Source organism: Salmo salar, chromosome 24 (assembly GCF_965601325.2).
Source record: "Salmo salar chromosome 24, fSalSal1, whole genome shotgun sequence".
Classification (NCBI taxonomy): Eukaryota; Metazoa; Chordata; class Actinopteri; order Salmoniformes; family Salmonidae; genus Salmo; species Salmo salar.
The window spans coordinates 18,987,173-19,005,000 of record NC_138314.1 but is presented as its reverse complement, the minus strand read 5'-3'; the positions used below and the strand labels follow the sequence as shown (position 1 = coordinate 19,005,000).

The window sequence follows — 17,828 nt, the reverse complement described above, 5'->3', positions numbered from 1 at the left end:
CATCTGTGGATTTCTGCATCAGTGTAAAATATTCATAGGTCAACTCTGGCCTATGCAGAACTCGGCCAATAGACAGGAGCCTTGGAACTTGACCCAATACTCATATTTTGTGCATACATTTCAAGTTGCGTTTACATGTATTTGATTTTCTATTTGAATGTGCACGTTTATTATAGAGTTTGTTTGTGTGTATGTAATGTTTGTGTGCGTGCATATAAGTTAATGTTCTCAGTGTGAGTGTGGCAGAGGAAGGTCCTCAGCATGTCAGTATGTTTTAATGCCTCACATCTGGTTTCCTAATTTTCTTCCCCTACCCCCCACCATGTCAGGACACTGTTTTGTTTTTCCAGGGTGGGGGCGATGGGGGGGATGTCTGATGAGTGATGGCCCTGAATACAGGACGTCAACATTCCCCCTCCTCTTTTTGTCTCTCCCTCTCTTCTCTTGCTCTTTCAGCCTTTTCTTCCCCACCACCTATCCCCACCTTCCTTCATTCTCTCCACCTGTCTTCTAAATACTGATGGAAGGAAGATCATGCTTCTGACCTCTCTCTCTCTCTCTCTCTCTCTCTCTCTCTCTCTCTCTCTCTCTCTCTCTCTCTCTCTCTCTCTCTCTCTCTCTCTCTCTCTCTCTCTCTCTCTCTCTCTCTCTCTCTCTCTCTCTCTCTCTCTCTCTCTCTCTCTCTCTCTCTCTCTCTCTCTCTCTCTCTCTCTCTCTCTCTCTCTCTCTCTCTCTCTCTTCCTAGATAGAGAACAGAGCCTCTCCCACCCTGCCAAACTAAATGCTCTCCATATTAGTCCTCTCTCTCTGTCTCTCACGGTTCAAATCCCTCCCAAGTCTTTTATTGAAAGATGATTGTCATCAATGCAGCTGTCCCAAACAGAGGACCAGGCTCACATGAGATAAAGGGACTGTCCCACAGGAAGACAAGGCGGCAGGAACTAGTCCAGTTGTGTGGCAGCGTCATATGATCCATATAAAGCAAAATATTGTAGCTTAAATCTATGCACCATAGCCTACAGATCTAATACACGGATACAGACACTGACACAGCTGTGACTAATCAGCATATATATAGTGATATGTCGTGTGTCTCTGTGACATAGGCAATTTAAGCCAGTTGACATGAAGGTTGATAAATGCCAATGAAAGTTAATTGTTAGGGGTCCTGTGCATCTAATGTGCTAGCGATATGATTAAGGCCATATGTAATGGCTCAGCTATGTTTAACAGATGCCTCAGATAGGACTGACTGAGGCTAAACGTGGTCTGTCTGACAGTCAATGCCTAGGTGAACATGGAAGAATGAAACAACTTATGGAGTTAAGTTTGTAACTTTGCTGTTATTGCAGTGTCATGACTTACTCTAGTTTTTTTCTGAACTAGTTTTAGTTAAGCAAGTTGTCACCCTGCGGATTGCTCTCCCCATGCTGTGAGGCCTGTGTTTAGTCTTGGGAACTGAAGCAGATGGCAGACAAAGGGGATTTGGAGGCCTTGACAGAGATACAGAGGGGAAAAAACAGACTCCCCATGGGAGCCAGTGTGGAAAATTGATCCCAAGGCTTAAGACTTGGGCATACCTTTTGTTTGTGTTTCCTAATCAGGTCTTTGAGGAGGGTAGTGGGGAAACGCCAGTTGGAAGGGTTATAGATATTTCATGATTTACATTAATGACAACTGGACAACTCCTAAAATATTAAACTTGCATCTCAACTTGTCACACTAATTGAATTAGTGGGGTAGATATGAATTCCAGTGACAGTTGGTTATGGAATAAACCACTTTGAATATGAGAGGCAAAGCTGCAAATGCATACCTCTAAGCCACAGTATAGCTAAAGGAGTTCTCTGAAAATGGACATTTCCTCTCCACACAGTTTCCTTCTGACACCCAGATCACCTCCAATGCTTAACAAGTCCTCCTCCTCTCTAGCCTGTGGGTGGGGAGGTGTGTGGGCGTATTGCATTACCAAAACAAAAACAAACAACCCCAATATTAAACTTTTGCGACCACAACAGAGGCGGGGAAAAAACAGAGGGTCCTCGACTTCTTATTAATTATGCAAGATTAGTCTAATTATAATTCAGCAAATGAATGTGTGGCAGAAGGTGCGAGGCGACGGGGCTGGGAGATTTGCATGTTAAGTGGGCAGGGGGAAGCGGCTAATGCATGCTAATATATGCACCAATGTCTCGCTTTAATTTCAGCATTTGCAGCTGTGTGCGTCCGAACTGAGGGGGCTGAAAGTTGACTGAATGGGTTTTTGGGGAGGACAGAGGTGGGGTGGGGTGGGGTGGGGTGTATGGAAGTGTGTATGAGTGTTTATAATGTTACACAAACAAACACAGTGAGGGAATGATGAATGAAAGTCAGAGGAAAGGGGAAGGCCAATGCACACTGTCCAATGGGGATGTCGGCCTAGAACCTGGAGGGTCGTCGCTACATCTGGAGTGTGTCTTTAAAGGGATGTCATGCATCCCTGCTGTGAAGTCACCAATGTGACTGGATGGAGTGAGCGGTCATTGTTGGCTGGGTGCACTTGAAGTGGCCAGAGATCCAGAGAGCAGGTGGCTGGGCAGGGAGAGGAGCGTGTCTGTGTCTGGGACAGAGCAGGGCCATGGCCACGGTCATTTAGCCCAACAAAGGAGCCCGCAGTAATGTTATAAATGACTCTGCCATGTCTCTTTATGGGGGTTCCCACATGAATTTGAAGCAAATGAATAGAATGTTCCCCATCATTTACCAGAGTAGAAATCACATACTGAAGGATCTTCAAGTGCACTCTTTAAAAGAAGTGGATGAAAACAGCAGAACATTATCCAATATATCTCTCATCGGTGGCTATGAGGCAAACTGGATTCAAACACAGCATAAACTACTAAGACATCATATAAATCATGACAGCATGATGGATACAATACAGCGAGACCAGAGAGGGAGTGAGAGAGGGAAGGACAGAGAGAGGGAGTGAGGGAGGGAAGGACGGAGAGAGGGAGTGAGGGAGGGAAGGACGGAGAGAGGGAGTGAGGGAGGGAAGGACGGAGAGAGGGAGTGAGGGAGGGAAGGACAAAGAGCGGGAGTGAGGGAGGGAAGGATGGAGAGAGGGAGTGAGGGAGGGAAGGATGGAGAGAGGGAGAGAGAGAGATGGGGATAGTGATATAAAGAGGAGGAAGTGGTTAAAGGGAGGGAGAGGCGATGTGGCCATTTCCACACATCTACCCCGGGCCCAACTGTAGCGGAGCTGTGAGGTTGGAGGTCCCAGCTCTCACTGATAAATCAGAATCACCCTCCGCCAACAACAATATTGATTGTCCTCCGCTGAAATAGCTCAAATCAAGAAATATTGGACACTGTCTTGGAACCAAGCGCTCGTTCTGAGCCAGGGCCTGTTCACAAGGGAGGAGGGGAGGGAGTGATGGAAGAAGAGCGAGAAAGAGGCTGAGAGAGGGAAGGAGAAATGACCATTGAATGGGAGGGTTCTGGGCTGCAGGGCCAATATGAAGTCCCTCTCCAAACAAAGTCTCTCCATTAATATGACTTATATCTGCAGTGAGCTCAATGTGGGTGGGATCGGACAGCTAGCCGCCCAGCTCCAGCTCCTGCCTCTCTCTCATTTCTCCTCATCACTGTGGTTGTTTGTTTAGTTTAGTAGTCCTGATCTGTACACCACGCCCATTTCACTCTAATTCTCTTTTTCTCATCAGACCATTTCATTACTCCCTCAACTATCTCCCCTGCCTATCCCCTTTCTATCACTTCCTCCCCCCTCCTCTCTCCCTCGCTCTCTGTGATGGAATGTGTGTTCCTTGTGGTTGCCTTCTCTTTCCCGTCTCTGTCTTTCCCTCTCAGCGTGGGGACTTTGGGATTGCGGCAGAGCTGCGTTGCCATGGCAGCGGGCTATGTTGCCGAACTGTGTACACCTGGGATTTGGAGTCTCTCCCTCCTCTCCACATCTTCATCTCAATCTCTCCATCTCTCTCCTCTTCTCTGCTCTAGTGGAGGCTATCAGCACCCCGTCTCTCTCTTTCCACGCTCTGATCTCCCCCCCACACACACAACGTTAATGAGACACATCCATGAGAAAATATACACACAAACCTCATGCAAACGTACATACAAACACTCTGTCTCTGTCCTCCTTTCACTTTCTTTCTAGTTGCCTTTCTCTCGTCCCCCACTGTTCCCATGTGGAGGTTCAGATGCAGCATAGTGGGATACCATGGGGTCCCCAGAGTCCCCTGGCATATATCACGGGCTCCTGTTCACTTTGAAACACAGCAGCAGTTTTCACTGGACTGCATTACAAATTCTCATCATTTGATTTAAAGTGTAATAACATTGACTCTAATGCTAAACTAAACAGCAGTGATTAATGCAAGGGCAGATATCACGAAGCAGCATTAACCACACACACACACGCAGACTCACACACGTGTAGGCACGCACACACTCAATGTTCATAATGCATCTCTATGGCCAGAACACCAATCAGCGTCTTCTTGACTGATTGGAAATGATTCATGCCAATAAATAAGGAATGCGTTGTTCTTCCATGGGATGTTTTCCTGTCTATTGCGTTATTGATGTCCTATTTTTCTTTTCCCCCTGCAGATTCTTCTTGAAGTTTTTCCTGAAGTGTAACCAAAATTGTCTGAAGACAGCAGGGAACCCAAGGGACATGAGGAGATTTCAGGTATGGAGAGTAGGAGATAGAGAGAGAGAGTGGTTTGTGTGTATTCATGTAGGCCTATGCGTGTGAGAGGAAGGGAGGGAGGGTGTGGTTATCTAAAATATAGATTTTTAAAACATGCATTTCTTTCCACTCTACTTTCACAAAGAGGGTATTTCGTTATCCAGGATCTGCCCAGGTATAGGTGAGACCACAGTTCTCCATATCAGAACCTCAAGCACTGGAATGGAGGGGAAAGTTAAAAATCAATAGAGAAACAAAGAGGGATAGATGGAAAGAGAAAGGGAAGGGTAGTGGGGTGGGAGAGACAAGGGGGGGAGGCAGGCAGGAAATAGGCTGAGGTGTTTCAGGAAGTTGTCAAGAATTGAGTGATTGGCTCCAGATGGGGGAGGTCATGCTCCGTGACCCAGGAAGTGGTCACAGGGGACACTCCCGCTTCACTTCCTCTGCTGTCTTTCAGCACCGGAGCCCCTGTCTGGCATTTTCTCTCTCTCTCTCTCTCTATCTCTCTCTCTCTCTCTCTCTCCCTCTCTCTCTCTCTCTCTCTCTCTCTCTCTCTCTCTCTCTCTCTCTCTCTCTCTCTCTCTCTCTCTCTCTTGGCTCTCTCTCCATCTCTCGCTCACCCTGTTTTCCACCATGTTTGTTTTAACTCCGGCGCGGTGACACATGCTGAGACGTTATGAGCGGGCAGCCGCTCCAAGGCCCTCACCTCCAGGTTAAAAGACGATCAGAGCGGGACAGGAGCCTGTTGCTGCTGCTTGATCGATAATTTACTGTTATTTTCCTTCAGATTCCTCTACTCTCCTAGTCAACCATCTACAAGAACATCTGCTTTCTCTCCCTCTCTCTCTCTTTCTTTCTATGCGTCTGTGCTCCAGTCTCTACATATGCAGCTCTGCAATACCGAAAAGTCTTTAACACACCACTTTCGTATGACAAAGCCTATTTCAAAATATCTAGAAATGAATGTCCACCAGCATTTCATAGTCACCACGCAACTACCGCCACCCCGTCCTGCATGTACACATATAGACATATGGACACTCTTAAACACGAGAACCCAAGGCAAGCACACAAGAACACCCACATATTTTGATTGCATGTCCTCCATGGTGAACATGTGTACTTTGTGGAGAGGAAGGGACACACATGCTGTTGGCCAGAAATCAAATTATGGCCGCCATATATCATACTCTAACTCCCAGTAAAAAGAGGAGATTCAGTCCATATGTCTGGTGTCAGTGAGTGATGAAACTCCAACCACAGCCTCAGGAGGGGATAGGAGGGAGAGAGGCCACAGAGAGAGGGTCGGTGATGTAAAAATATGATCTAGTAGGGTCGTCACATTACCCGTTAAGAAATATTTACATCAACTGGATGCTGAAATTGATTGTAGCCAAGGGATTTATTTTAGCAGGAAACCAAATCTCACATAAAGTGACGTAACGTCTTTAGCTACCCAGATACACCGTGAGTTGATCTTTTCCTCTTTCCTGTCCTCCCCTGTCTTTCAGGTGGTCCTGTCCAGCACTGTGAGTGTAGACGGACATGTCTTAGCTGTGTCTGACAACATGTTTGTCCACAACAACTCCAAACACGGCCGGAGAGCCCGCAGGCTGGAGCCGGGAGAGTCGGTGGAGAACGGCATGGAATATGGTAAGACACACACCACCACCTACCCTGATGTACTGATGCATACTGTAGCTTACTCATGTTATCCACTTCACTGTGCTAATGGCTAACCTCAAGGTCTAGGGCTGACCCCCTAAAACAGACACTAAATACATTGCCAGGATGTGGAATGAGTTAAATTAAAATGACCTTATTGCTCTTCTTCTACAGCCACCCCCTGTATCAAAGCCATCAGCCCCAGTGAGGGCTGGACCACGGGCGGGGCCATGGTCATTGTGATCGGGGAGAACTTCTTTGACGGGCTGCAGGTGGTGTTCGGCAGCATGCTGGTGTGGAGCGAGGTAGCTATGTGGCTTTACTGTAACTGTCTCTTTAAAACAACTCATTAACGAGACTGTTACTGATTGAAAACATAAGGGACAATGCATATGGATCTCATTAGCACAGTCATTTGTTGGCTGCCTGTAACATGTTGGCATTATGAGAGTAAACCGTTTTATTCTATCAGATACTGTAGACTATCAAATAGTCTCGCTTGTTGCTCATTTTCTGTCTTGTCTCTGTTTCTCTCTCTCTCTCTTAGTTGATCACGCCCCACGCCATCCGTGTCCAGACGCCCCCTCGCCACATCCCAGGGGTCGTGGAGGTCACGCTCTCCTACAAATCTAAACAGTTCTGCAAGGGGACACCTGGGCGCTTCATCTACACAGGTAAACACACCTCTTATTTACCTCACAGCCACACCTACCCCAGCCAGCAGCCATTCACCAACAACATATCAAACAGAAACATTACATGGGATGAGTCAGGACCTAGTGCTGATGTATCTGTGTTTGTGTTTAGCGCTGAATGAACCCACAATAGACTACGGTTTCCAGAGACTTCAGAAGGTCATCCCCAGACATCCTGGTGACCCTGACAAACTGGCCAAGGTGAGTGAGAACACACTACACTACACTACACTACACTACACCAGACCACACTACATGACACCACACTACACTACACCACACCACATCACACTACACCAGACCACACTACATTACACTACACCAGACCACACTACATTACACCACACCACACTACACTACACCACACCACATCACACTACACCAGACCACACTACATTACACTACACCAGACCACACTACATTACACCACACCACACTACACTACACCACACCACATCACACTACACCAGACCACACTACATCACACTACACCAGACCACACTACATTACACTACACCAGACCACACTACATTACACCACACCACACTACACTACACCACACCACATCACACTACACCAGACCACACCACATCACACTACACCAGACCACACTACATTACACTACACCAGACCACACTACATTACACCACACCACACTACACTACACCACACCACATCACACTACACCAGACCACACTACATTACACTACACCAGACCACACTACATTACACCACACCACACTACACTACACCACACCACATCACACTACACCAGACCACACCACATCACACTACACCAGACCACACTACATTACACTACACCAGACCACACTACATTACACTACACCAGACCACACTACATTACACCACACCACACTACACTACACCAAACCACACTACATGACACCACACCACACTACACCAGACCACACCACACTACACTACATTACACCACACCACAACACACTACACCAGACCACACTACATGACACCACACCACACTACACTACACCACACCACACCACACTACACTACACCACACCACATCACACTACACCAGACCACACCACACCACATCACACAACACCACACCACACTACACTACACTACACTACACCACACCACACTACACTACACCACACTACACTACACTACACCACACTACACTACACTACACTACACCACACCACACTACACCACACTACACTACACTACACCACACCACATCACACTACACCAGACCACACCACACCATACCACACTACACTACACCAGACCACACTACACTACACCACACCACATCACACTACACCACACCACACCACACTACACTACACCAGACCACACTACACTACACTACACCACACCACACTACACCACACTACATTACACTACACCAGACCACACCACACCATACCACACTACACTACACCAGACCACACTACATTACACTACACCAGACCACACTACACTACACCACACCACACCACATCACACTACACCAGACCACACTACATTACACTACACCACACCACACCACACCACACCACACCACACCACACTACACCACACTACACCACATCACACTACATTACACCAGACCACACTACACCACACCACACTACATTACACTACATTACACTACACCAGACCATACTACACCACACCACACCACACCACACTACACTACACCAGACCACACCACACTACACCAGACCACACCACACCACACCACACCACACTACACTACAATACACCAGACCACACTACACCACACCACACTACACCACACCACACCACACCACACTACACCACACTACACTACACTACACCACACCACATCACACTACACCACACCACATCACACTACATTACACCAGACCACACTACACCACACCACACTACATTACACTACACCACACCACACCACACTACACCACACTACACCACACCACACTACACCACACCACACTACGCCACACCACACTACACCAGACCACACTACGCCACACCACACTACACTAACTACACTACATTACACCAGACCACACTACACCAGACCACACTACACTACACCAGACCACACTACATTACACTAGCCCACACTACACCACACCACACCACACTACACCACATCACACTACATTACACCAGACCACACTACACCACACCACACTACATTACACTACATTACACCACACAACACCACACCACACCACACCACACTACATTACACTACACCAGACCACACTACATTACACCACACCACACCACACTACACCACACCACACTACACTACACTACACTACACTACACCACACCACACTACATTACACCAGACCACACTACACCAGACCACACCACACCACACCAAGCTACACCACACCACACTACACTACACTACACTACACTACACTACACTACACTACACCACACTACACCTCACCACACCACACCACACCACACCACACTACACTACACTACACTACACTACACCACACTACACCACACCACACTACATTACACCAGACCACACTTCACCAGTCCACACCACACCACACCACACCACATCACACTACATTACACCAGACCACAATACATTACACTACATTACACTACACCACACCACGCCACACTACATTACACTACACCACACCACACCACACCACACCACACTACACTACACCACACCACACCACACCACACTACACCACACTACACTACATTACACTACATTACACTACATTACACAACACCACACCACACCACACCACACCACACCACACTACACCACACCAGACCACACCAGACCACAGCACACATGGTGATTTCTGTCATCACACCCCACTTTACATACAGTACACACGATGTAACACCAGAGGCTAATTCATGTCTCTCTGTCTGTGTGTAGGAGATGCTACTGAAGAGAGCAGCTGATCTGGTAGAGGCCTTGTATGGAAACCCACACAGTAATCAGGTAACCAGCGCTGTTCAGCAGAGGTGGCACCGAGTCACAAGCAAGTCAAATAGAGTCACAAGTTTTCAAGTCAAGTCTCAAGTCAAGTAAAACACTAATCCATACATGCAATAACTTGTTCAAATCTTTGTCTATTTTTTGGAGCTACCAGACAGCCCTTTTCATTATTTTGTCTGCAACACATTTTGATGATGTCATTGTAAAACAGTGACCTTGTAGCAGTCATGAGGTCATGACATCAGCAGCAGGCAAGGCAGGTTGATGTGCTCAGTTTGTTGATTTATATACAGGTCTTGGTGATCCACTGTTAAAGGGCCATATCATACAAAATAGATTGACCAAATAAATATAGAAGGCCCAAAATACATAGCTTCTGTATCAGGCCTAACTTGTCCTATCTGAACAGACACAGGTAGAGGGCTGCACATCCTCCCCTTGAGAAACCAAATGGAATCTGTCTAACAGGAGCCCCTCCCAGGACCATATAATTACCCAATTGGCAATTACAACCAATGAACTGGTTCTATATTTAAATGGACATTTCCACATCCGTTGTTACATTGGTACATTTGTCTTAATCAGACTTAATGATTATTAACGATATTTCATCACCATTCATACATAGAACAATCATTTCTTCTTATTCAACATACTGACTCCAAGGCGTGGCACGCAGGCCACATAGCTATATTTAGAGCAATGGGCCAGTAACTGGAAGGTTGCTGGATCGAATCCCCGAGCTGACAAGGTGAAAACCTATAGTTTTGCCCCCGAGCAAGGCAGTTAACCCACTGTTAACCGGGCGCCAAAGACGTGGATGTTGATTAAGGCAGCCCCCCACACCTCTCTGATTCAGAGGGTTGGGTTAAATGTAGAAGACTCCTTTCAGTTGAATACATTCAGTTGGACAACTGACTCGGTATCCCCTCCTTTCCCGTTCCCTATTTCTATGCGCATCGAGGTGTGCATTCTCCTATTACGCACAACCAGAATGACAGAGACATAGGACACAGACACACAGAACTCCGACATAACCCGAAACCATACACTGAATTAAATGAACAGAACTTCTACCTCATGAGTCTTGTGAACGTTCATGTGCACAATAAACACAGCGCCCAGGCTAAATGAAAATGTAGTATATGGAACATGAAATAGAAATGTTTATGTGTTGCAATAAATGGTATGGTGATGGAATGAAGAAACGCTAGTAATTATTGGAGGATTAGATGGAAAATAGACTTACCACATATGCATTTAAATGTGTGAAAACAACAGCAGATATTTAAAGAATTGAACAAAGCGCTCTCCACTGGAAGTAGTTTGGAGAGCCCCTGTGGTGCATCATCGCCACAGTAATAATTCATTTTAACAACAAATTCCAAATGCAAGCATAAGTAAATTATAATTTTTAAAATACCAAAAGACCAGTAAGCCTATGCTAGTAGGCCTAATTGTTGCTTGATGCCCCATTGCTGCTGCGCTTGCAAAGTGAACAGTTAATGTTCTTGATTACCAAACTATTTTTGGAGCTGCATGTTTATTTATTATGGCTGTCCTCTCTCCCTACAATTTGACGTTTGCGCTGCACCCGATCCTATAGATGTACAGTAAATCAGCAATCTGTTGGCTAGCTCACCCGACCGGTGTTGATTGACAGTTTTCTGGTCCAATCAGAGGGCCAAGTGTGCGTTTCACTAGCCAATCTGTTGCACGTTTTTTGTTGTTGCAAGGGCGATGCTGCGGCTACTGTCTATGGCATCTCTGTGCCACAAAATGAGTGACAAAACATGACAAAACCTAGCCAGATCATTTCAAGTCATCAGTCTCAAGTAAGAGGGCAGTCCCGAGTCATGAGGCTCCAAGTCCAAGTCAAGTCTCAAGTTATTTTCTTTTCTATCAAGTCGAGTCTCAAGTCATCAAATGTGTGACTGAAGTCAGACTTGACTCCAAGTCATGTGACTGGAGTGAACAACTCTACTGTTCTTGTCTCTTTTACTGTTACTCTTATCAATAACTGCTATACATCTCTGATGTCTGGCTAACAGTTTGTATTGTCTGTCTCTTTAGGACATGTTGCTGAAGCGTGCAGCGGACATTGCTGAGGCCCTGTACAGTGTTCCCCGTCCCCACAGCCAGCTGCAGGCCCTGCCTAGTTCCCCAGCCCATGGCAGCGTCATGGGCCTAGGCTCATACCCCTCCCAGCTGGGGGTCGGCATCGGAGAGCCAGGACAAACCAGCCAGGGTGAGCAGCACTAGACTTACTATGTGATTTATAGTGATATTCATAAGAGTCTGTCCCTTTGCGATTTTCTTCTAGGTGGTGCTATGATATCTCCAGTGGGAAAATCACTTGTCGTTCTGTGTTTTCCTTACCTCTGTCCTTTTTTGTTCTAACACTCTATCGGTCTCTCTCTTTGTTTCTCTCTCTCACTCTCCAGGTTATATTCGTAACTCCAGCAGTTTGTCTCCACGGGGATACCCCTCTGCCTCCACCCCTCAGCAGTCGGGCTATGGGGGAGGTGGAGGTATGAGTGGCGGGTATGGGGCAGTGCCCATGACTAGTCTTGGGGTGCCAGGATCCCCTGGTTTTAGCAGTGCCTCCCCCACTGGTTCTCCCTATGGCAGTGAGTGTGTCTCCTCTTACTCAATCACTCTGTCCTGTGTTTCCTTCCTGTCCCTGCTACAATAAAACATCATTGCCCACCATTGACAAAGGTTGACCGGTGCATAGAATCCTTCTGTTATAAAGTAACAACAACTATTCTCTCTCTCTCTCTCTCTCTCTCTCTCTCTCTCTCTCTCTCTCTCTCTCTCTCTCTCTCTCCCACAGTAATGCCATCTAGTCCCACCATCCCGGGTTCCAGCTCCTCCTCCTCCCTCCTGCCATTCTCCTCCTTCCCGTCCTCAGCCAAACAGAAGAGTGCCTTTGCTCCCGTCCTCCGGCCCCAGGGATCCTCCTCTCCTGCCTGCCCAGCCTCAGGAGGCAACAGCTTCAGAGGTAGAACCAAACTACAATCTTAGAAACACCCCTTTCTGTGTAAAAAAAACCCCCAACATTTTTCTGTATAAAAGCAAATCCATACCCACATACACATAGGCTAGGCATGCATGACAATACAATATGTCTGGCTGTTATTTGGGTTATGATTATGATTGCCATTTTCAAAAATAAGATTGTATCTAAAACATATTAGATTATTACTATTCTCTTTCTCTATAGCGATGACCGGCCTGGTAGTTCCCCCGATGTAGCAGCACTCCACCACCTCCCATCCACCATCTACAAACCAGACGAGACCAGACCACTGCTCCAACACTGCCACCCCCTGCAGGCACTGACAGGGCAGGGATGCTGATGGAACACACACTCAACCACCCACAACTATCCTCACTGATGCCCTGCCACTAGTTCAGCCCATGTATCATTCATCTGGATGAAAGGGATGGGATAGAAAGAGTCCAAAGACCAGCCAGTCACTCCAGATGCAGACAGAAGACCTCTTCGTCTGTAGTAGCTGCAAAGACATGAGACTTTCTTGGGCCACACCACGACACAGTGGAGCCCTATGGGGTGTACTATGGGTGTCTCTGTATTTTCAAAGGAAAGCAGAAGTCAGCGTCAAGATGCCTTCACGAGCTTCAAAAGCACTCATACCACCCAACGCTACAGCCTTATGCAGCATTTGGTTCTTCCAACAACACCTACCCCAAACTGATCAACCTCTTGGCTAGTGGAGGTGTGCTAGAAGAATATGTCTGTTGATGATTTGTTGTTAGAGCACTGAACTGAATGGACAAAGGACAACTCTGATACTCTGTGCCGAAACTCAATGAACCAGGGTGATATTTGTCTCTAAGGACACTGTCACAGGCATGTGAAGACTCCAAGGTTTTTGTAGTAGACTTTTTGAAGGTGATTTACATTCCAGAATGATAGACCATTTTTGTTCTAATCTCCACGATTTTACAAGGGCAAATTCTTTGTCCTCCAGTGTTGGTAATAAAAAGTAAAAAAGTAATTCATATATTGATTTATTTAAGAAGAAAAAAACAAGCAATTTAACTTATTATTACATTTAGTTTAGGGAATAATATAAACGTGTTTTAATTCCTTTTTTGCAATTGTTATAAATATGATTATCTCTATCTTGTCATTATACTTGTTTTTATTGAAATCTTTGAGGGTTTTATTAGACATGACTGTTGGTTCATAAGTAAGAGAGAAGGAAGTAGTACTCCAATGTTTATTTGAAATAAAGTCCTTGGGCAATACTCTTTTCCTGGTTTGTCACATAACAAAATGGAACCGTTATGTCCAATGTCAAAGAAAGCAAATTACCTTGCTGTTCTCTATAAAGGAAAACTAGTTAGCATATATTATTATTAATTTCATTTTTATGCATGTTATTTCAACACTGATTCCCTTGTATTATTTCATTCATGTGGCCAATTTGAAATTGTATATCGAACATTATAATTTTCATTGTTGATTCATTTGATGTGTTTCATCCCACAGTCTCTGGTCACTATGCAGTAAAGTAGCAAGCACAAACTGAAATCAAAGGGATATATTGGGGATTTGTCATAAACCCATGCAACAGTGTTCTTACTCACTGTTGCAGCACAATACAAACATCATGCTCAGGATTAGAAAACACAGAATAAAAAAAAAGATTTAGCTGACATCTATTCAAAGTTGTTTCCAGTGTTTGACTGGTTTTATTTATTTGATAGCAGTTAGTAAAATGTAAGGTCACATTTTTTTTCTTCAAAAGCCATCTTTCTTTTTTAATGGTACAGGATAACATGATTGTCTGAAATTGTGATTTGTATATCATAAGGTGTAATTATATTTTGTCCTCCCAAATAAAACAAAAATCACAGTAAGAGCTCACTGTTGGTATTCATAACTGAAACATGAGGAAAGTTGAAAAACAAGGTCCATTTTTGTGTGTGTGCACCTGACTTTGTGTTTGCATCTATGCCAATTAGACATCAATAAAAATGTACAGATATCCATAATATGACCAATACAAAACTCTTTAGGTTAGTGAGGTTTTGATACATACAGCGTTATGGGACTATAATTCAGGAATACACCAGGACAATTTTTTGACTCACCTGTATGCTTGTGTATTTTGACATTGCTTTGTATACATAGCTGATGAGGCGCAGCATCTTAATTGTGGAGTGTGCGTTGCAGACTGTGTAGCTACTGCCTCTAAAGATAAACAACATCCCCCCATCACTCTCCTCTCCAGCGGCAACCTTGCTTATTCCTCTGAGGACCAGGCCTCTGGGGGCCCCACTGAGAACCACATGAGCCTTTCCTCCTCCTCTCTCTCTGGCGTGTGCCCTCTTTCTCTCCCATCTCCCCCTCTCTCTCTCGCTACCCTGCCATTCTTTCTTTCAGTCTTTGTTTCAAGCCCCTTTCATCCCTTCATTCTTTCTCTCCTGCTCCCTCTCTCTCTCTGTAATGGCTTCTCTCTGTTAATGTAATTAGCACTGGTAAAGGAGGGCAGTTAATTACCAGCTCTTTTTTTGATGGGGTAATTAATGTTATGCCAGGAAACAGCAACTGTTTCATTAACACAACGCTCAAAGCAGTGAAGGGGTGGTTGCAGCGCTGAGTGTATTCATATCCATGTGTGTGTCAATGTGTGTGGTTGTGTTCTACAGTCTGAGTGTACACTACAGTAGGGTATTTAGATAGATATGCTCAAGGATGGAGTAATAGCGGTTTTGAACACAAAAGGCAGAGCTGCTCTGTGAGAGGACCCTCTGGCCCCCTTATAGTCTTTGCTTTTGTTTGATTTCTTTGTCACCATCAAGTGGCACTTGTCAAAGAAGTCAAAGCTGCTACCCGTCTCTCACTCTCTGCCCCTATTTCTCTCTCTCTCCATCTCTCTCTCTCTCTCTCTCTCTCTCACTGTAAACATGCTGCTAATTTGACAAGTTTAAGTCAGCTTTGTTGTCAGAACCTCAGCATTCATCCCAATGAGTGCTCCTTCTGCCCAGTGGTGCAGGAGCCATATGCTCGTCTTCTTCAGGACTGTTTAGTTGTTATTGTTTTGGCTGCTGCATCACAGGTGCCATTTCACTGTCTTCTGATCACACATTCAATTAAGGAAGGATGTAACACCACCTGCCATCAAGCACTTCTCACACATTTACACAATCTCTTATTATAAGGAGCGTCACCATTTTCATGTCAAAAGCCTTACATGTAAAAGTAAATGTAAGTAAATGGATGATATTTTAATATGAATTTGCTCTTCATGTAGCAAGGTAGAATAGAAAAAATATGAGACAAAGAAAAGTAGGGAGTATAAGACAAAAGTCCATCCATCCCCCCTTTCAAGGGATGTGTTCGTGTTTATATACCCAATTAGCCCTTGGGCCACAGCATGGCCCGGCATTAAGCTGACATTATCCCAGAGTGTGTGCAGTTTGTGCAGTGTGTGTGTGTGTGTGTGTGTGTGTGTGTGTGTGTGTGTGTGTGTGTGTGTGTGTGTGTGTTCATCCCCTTCTCATTTGAATCTTAGATGATGACCAGCTAAAGGCAGTCTATAATGGGACTTGAGAGGGGGATTGTTTGGTCAAATAGATGTGTAGATTGGCTCGACCCCACCCCACCCCACCCATTCACTCTCTGCAGCCTTTGGCCAATCAATCACCAAATCCTATATTGTTGTCCATTAGACAAGGGTTTCCCAAACCCAGTCCTGGGGCCCCCCCTCGGTGCATGTATCATTTTTTTGCCCTAGCACTACACAGCTGATTCAAATAACCAACTCAACATCAAGCTTTGATTATTTGAATCAGCTGTGTAGTGCTAGGGCAAAAAAATGAAACATGCACCGAGGGGGTGGGGGGACAGGACCGAGTTTGGGAAACCCTGCATTAGACTACTGAAACCCCTTTCCTTTTTCCAAAATGATCCCCCCCACCCCCCATCCCCATTCCCTTGGGTGTCAGTAGAGTGGGGTGACAGATGGGATAGACAGATAGCTGGCCCATAAGACAACCCCCCAAACAACCCTCCTCCACAGACACAGACCTCATCTGTCTGTCCTATGCTTTTGTTCACTTTGGAAAAGTGCGCTCTGTGAACACAGAGGGACGACTCTGCCCCTCTGTCTCAATCTGTGTGTATGTGCGTGTGTTTGTGTTGAATGACACTTGCAGAGTATTAGTGTGGGATGAACGATGCTCGGATGAAGCCAGATGTACTCAATCATTATATTCAGAACTGCATGTTCTTAATTCATGTACACACGGTGCCATATGGTACCTCATTCTGATGTTCATGATGTGTGGCTACTGTGTGGAGGACCCAGATGTGCAGGTTCTATGTCGGGTCACCTCAGAAATGATGTCTGACCTAAAAACACATGGGAATATACAATTATAGGTGGCCACAGTTGGTTTAAAGTGTGGACACTAAATGTTATTTTTAGGGCAAACATTCAAACATGTAATTGCTGCCTGAGTAGAAAACGACAGTTGTGAATACTGGCAACAAATACAAATATACACTCTTAGAAAAAAGGGTTCCGAAAGGGTTCTTCAGCTGTCCCCATAGGAGAACCCTTTGAAGAACCCCTTTTAGCTCCAGGTAGAACCCTTTTTGGTTCTAGGTAGAACTCTCCCAAAAGGGTTCTACTTGGAACCAAAAAGGTTCTACCTGGAACTTAAAAGGGCTCTTCAAAGGGTTCTCCTATGGCGACAGCCGAAGAACCCTTTCGGTTCTAGATAGCACCTTTTTTTCTAAGAGTGGCGCAGAGGTCTAAGG

General features: G+C 45.5%; 1 protein-coding gene across 3 annotated transcripts in view; it reads left to right on the top strand.

The window, feature by feature from the left end:
- The window catches only part of LOC106585261 (transcription factor COE2), a 37,432-nt gene extending 22,510 nt beyond the window's left edge, over positions 1–14,922 (top strand). For 2 of the 3 annotated variants that reach the window (XM_014171293.3, XM_014171291.3), the window contains exons 7-16: positions 4,612–4,693; positions 6,205–6,346; positions 6,533–6,663; positions 6,906–7,032; positions 7,166–7,254; positions 9,965–10,030; positions 12,101–12,275; positions 12,472–12,657; positions 12,864–13,031; positions 13,254–14,922. In XM_014171293.3, the coding sequence (XP_014026768.1) occupies positions 4,612–4,693; positions 6,205–6,346; positions 6,533–6,663; positions 6,906–7,032; positions 7,166–7,254; positions 9,965–10,030; positions 12,101–12,275; positions 12,472–12,657; positions 12,864–13,031; positions 13,254–13,285 (1,198 nt within the window). In that variant the 3' untranslated portion in view covers positions 13,286–14,922. Of the gene's footprint in view, positions 1–4,611; positions 4,694–6,204; positions 6,347–6,532; positions 6,664–6,905; positions 7,033–7,165; positions 7,255–9,964; positions 10,031–12,100; positions 12,276–12,471; positions 12,658–12,863; positions 13,032–13,227 lie in introns of all 3 variants that reach the window. The other variant, XM_014171292.3, reaches the window with a different exon arrangement.
- The last annotated feature ends 2,906 nt before the right edge of the window (positions 14,923–17,828 follow it).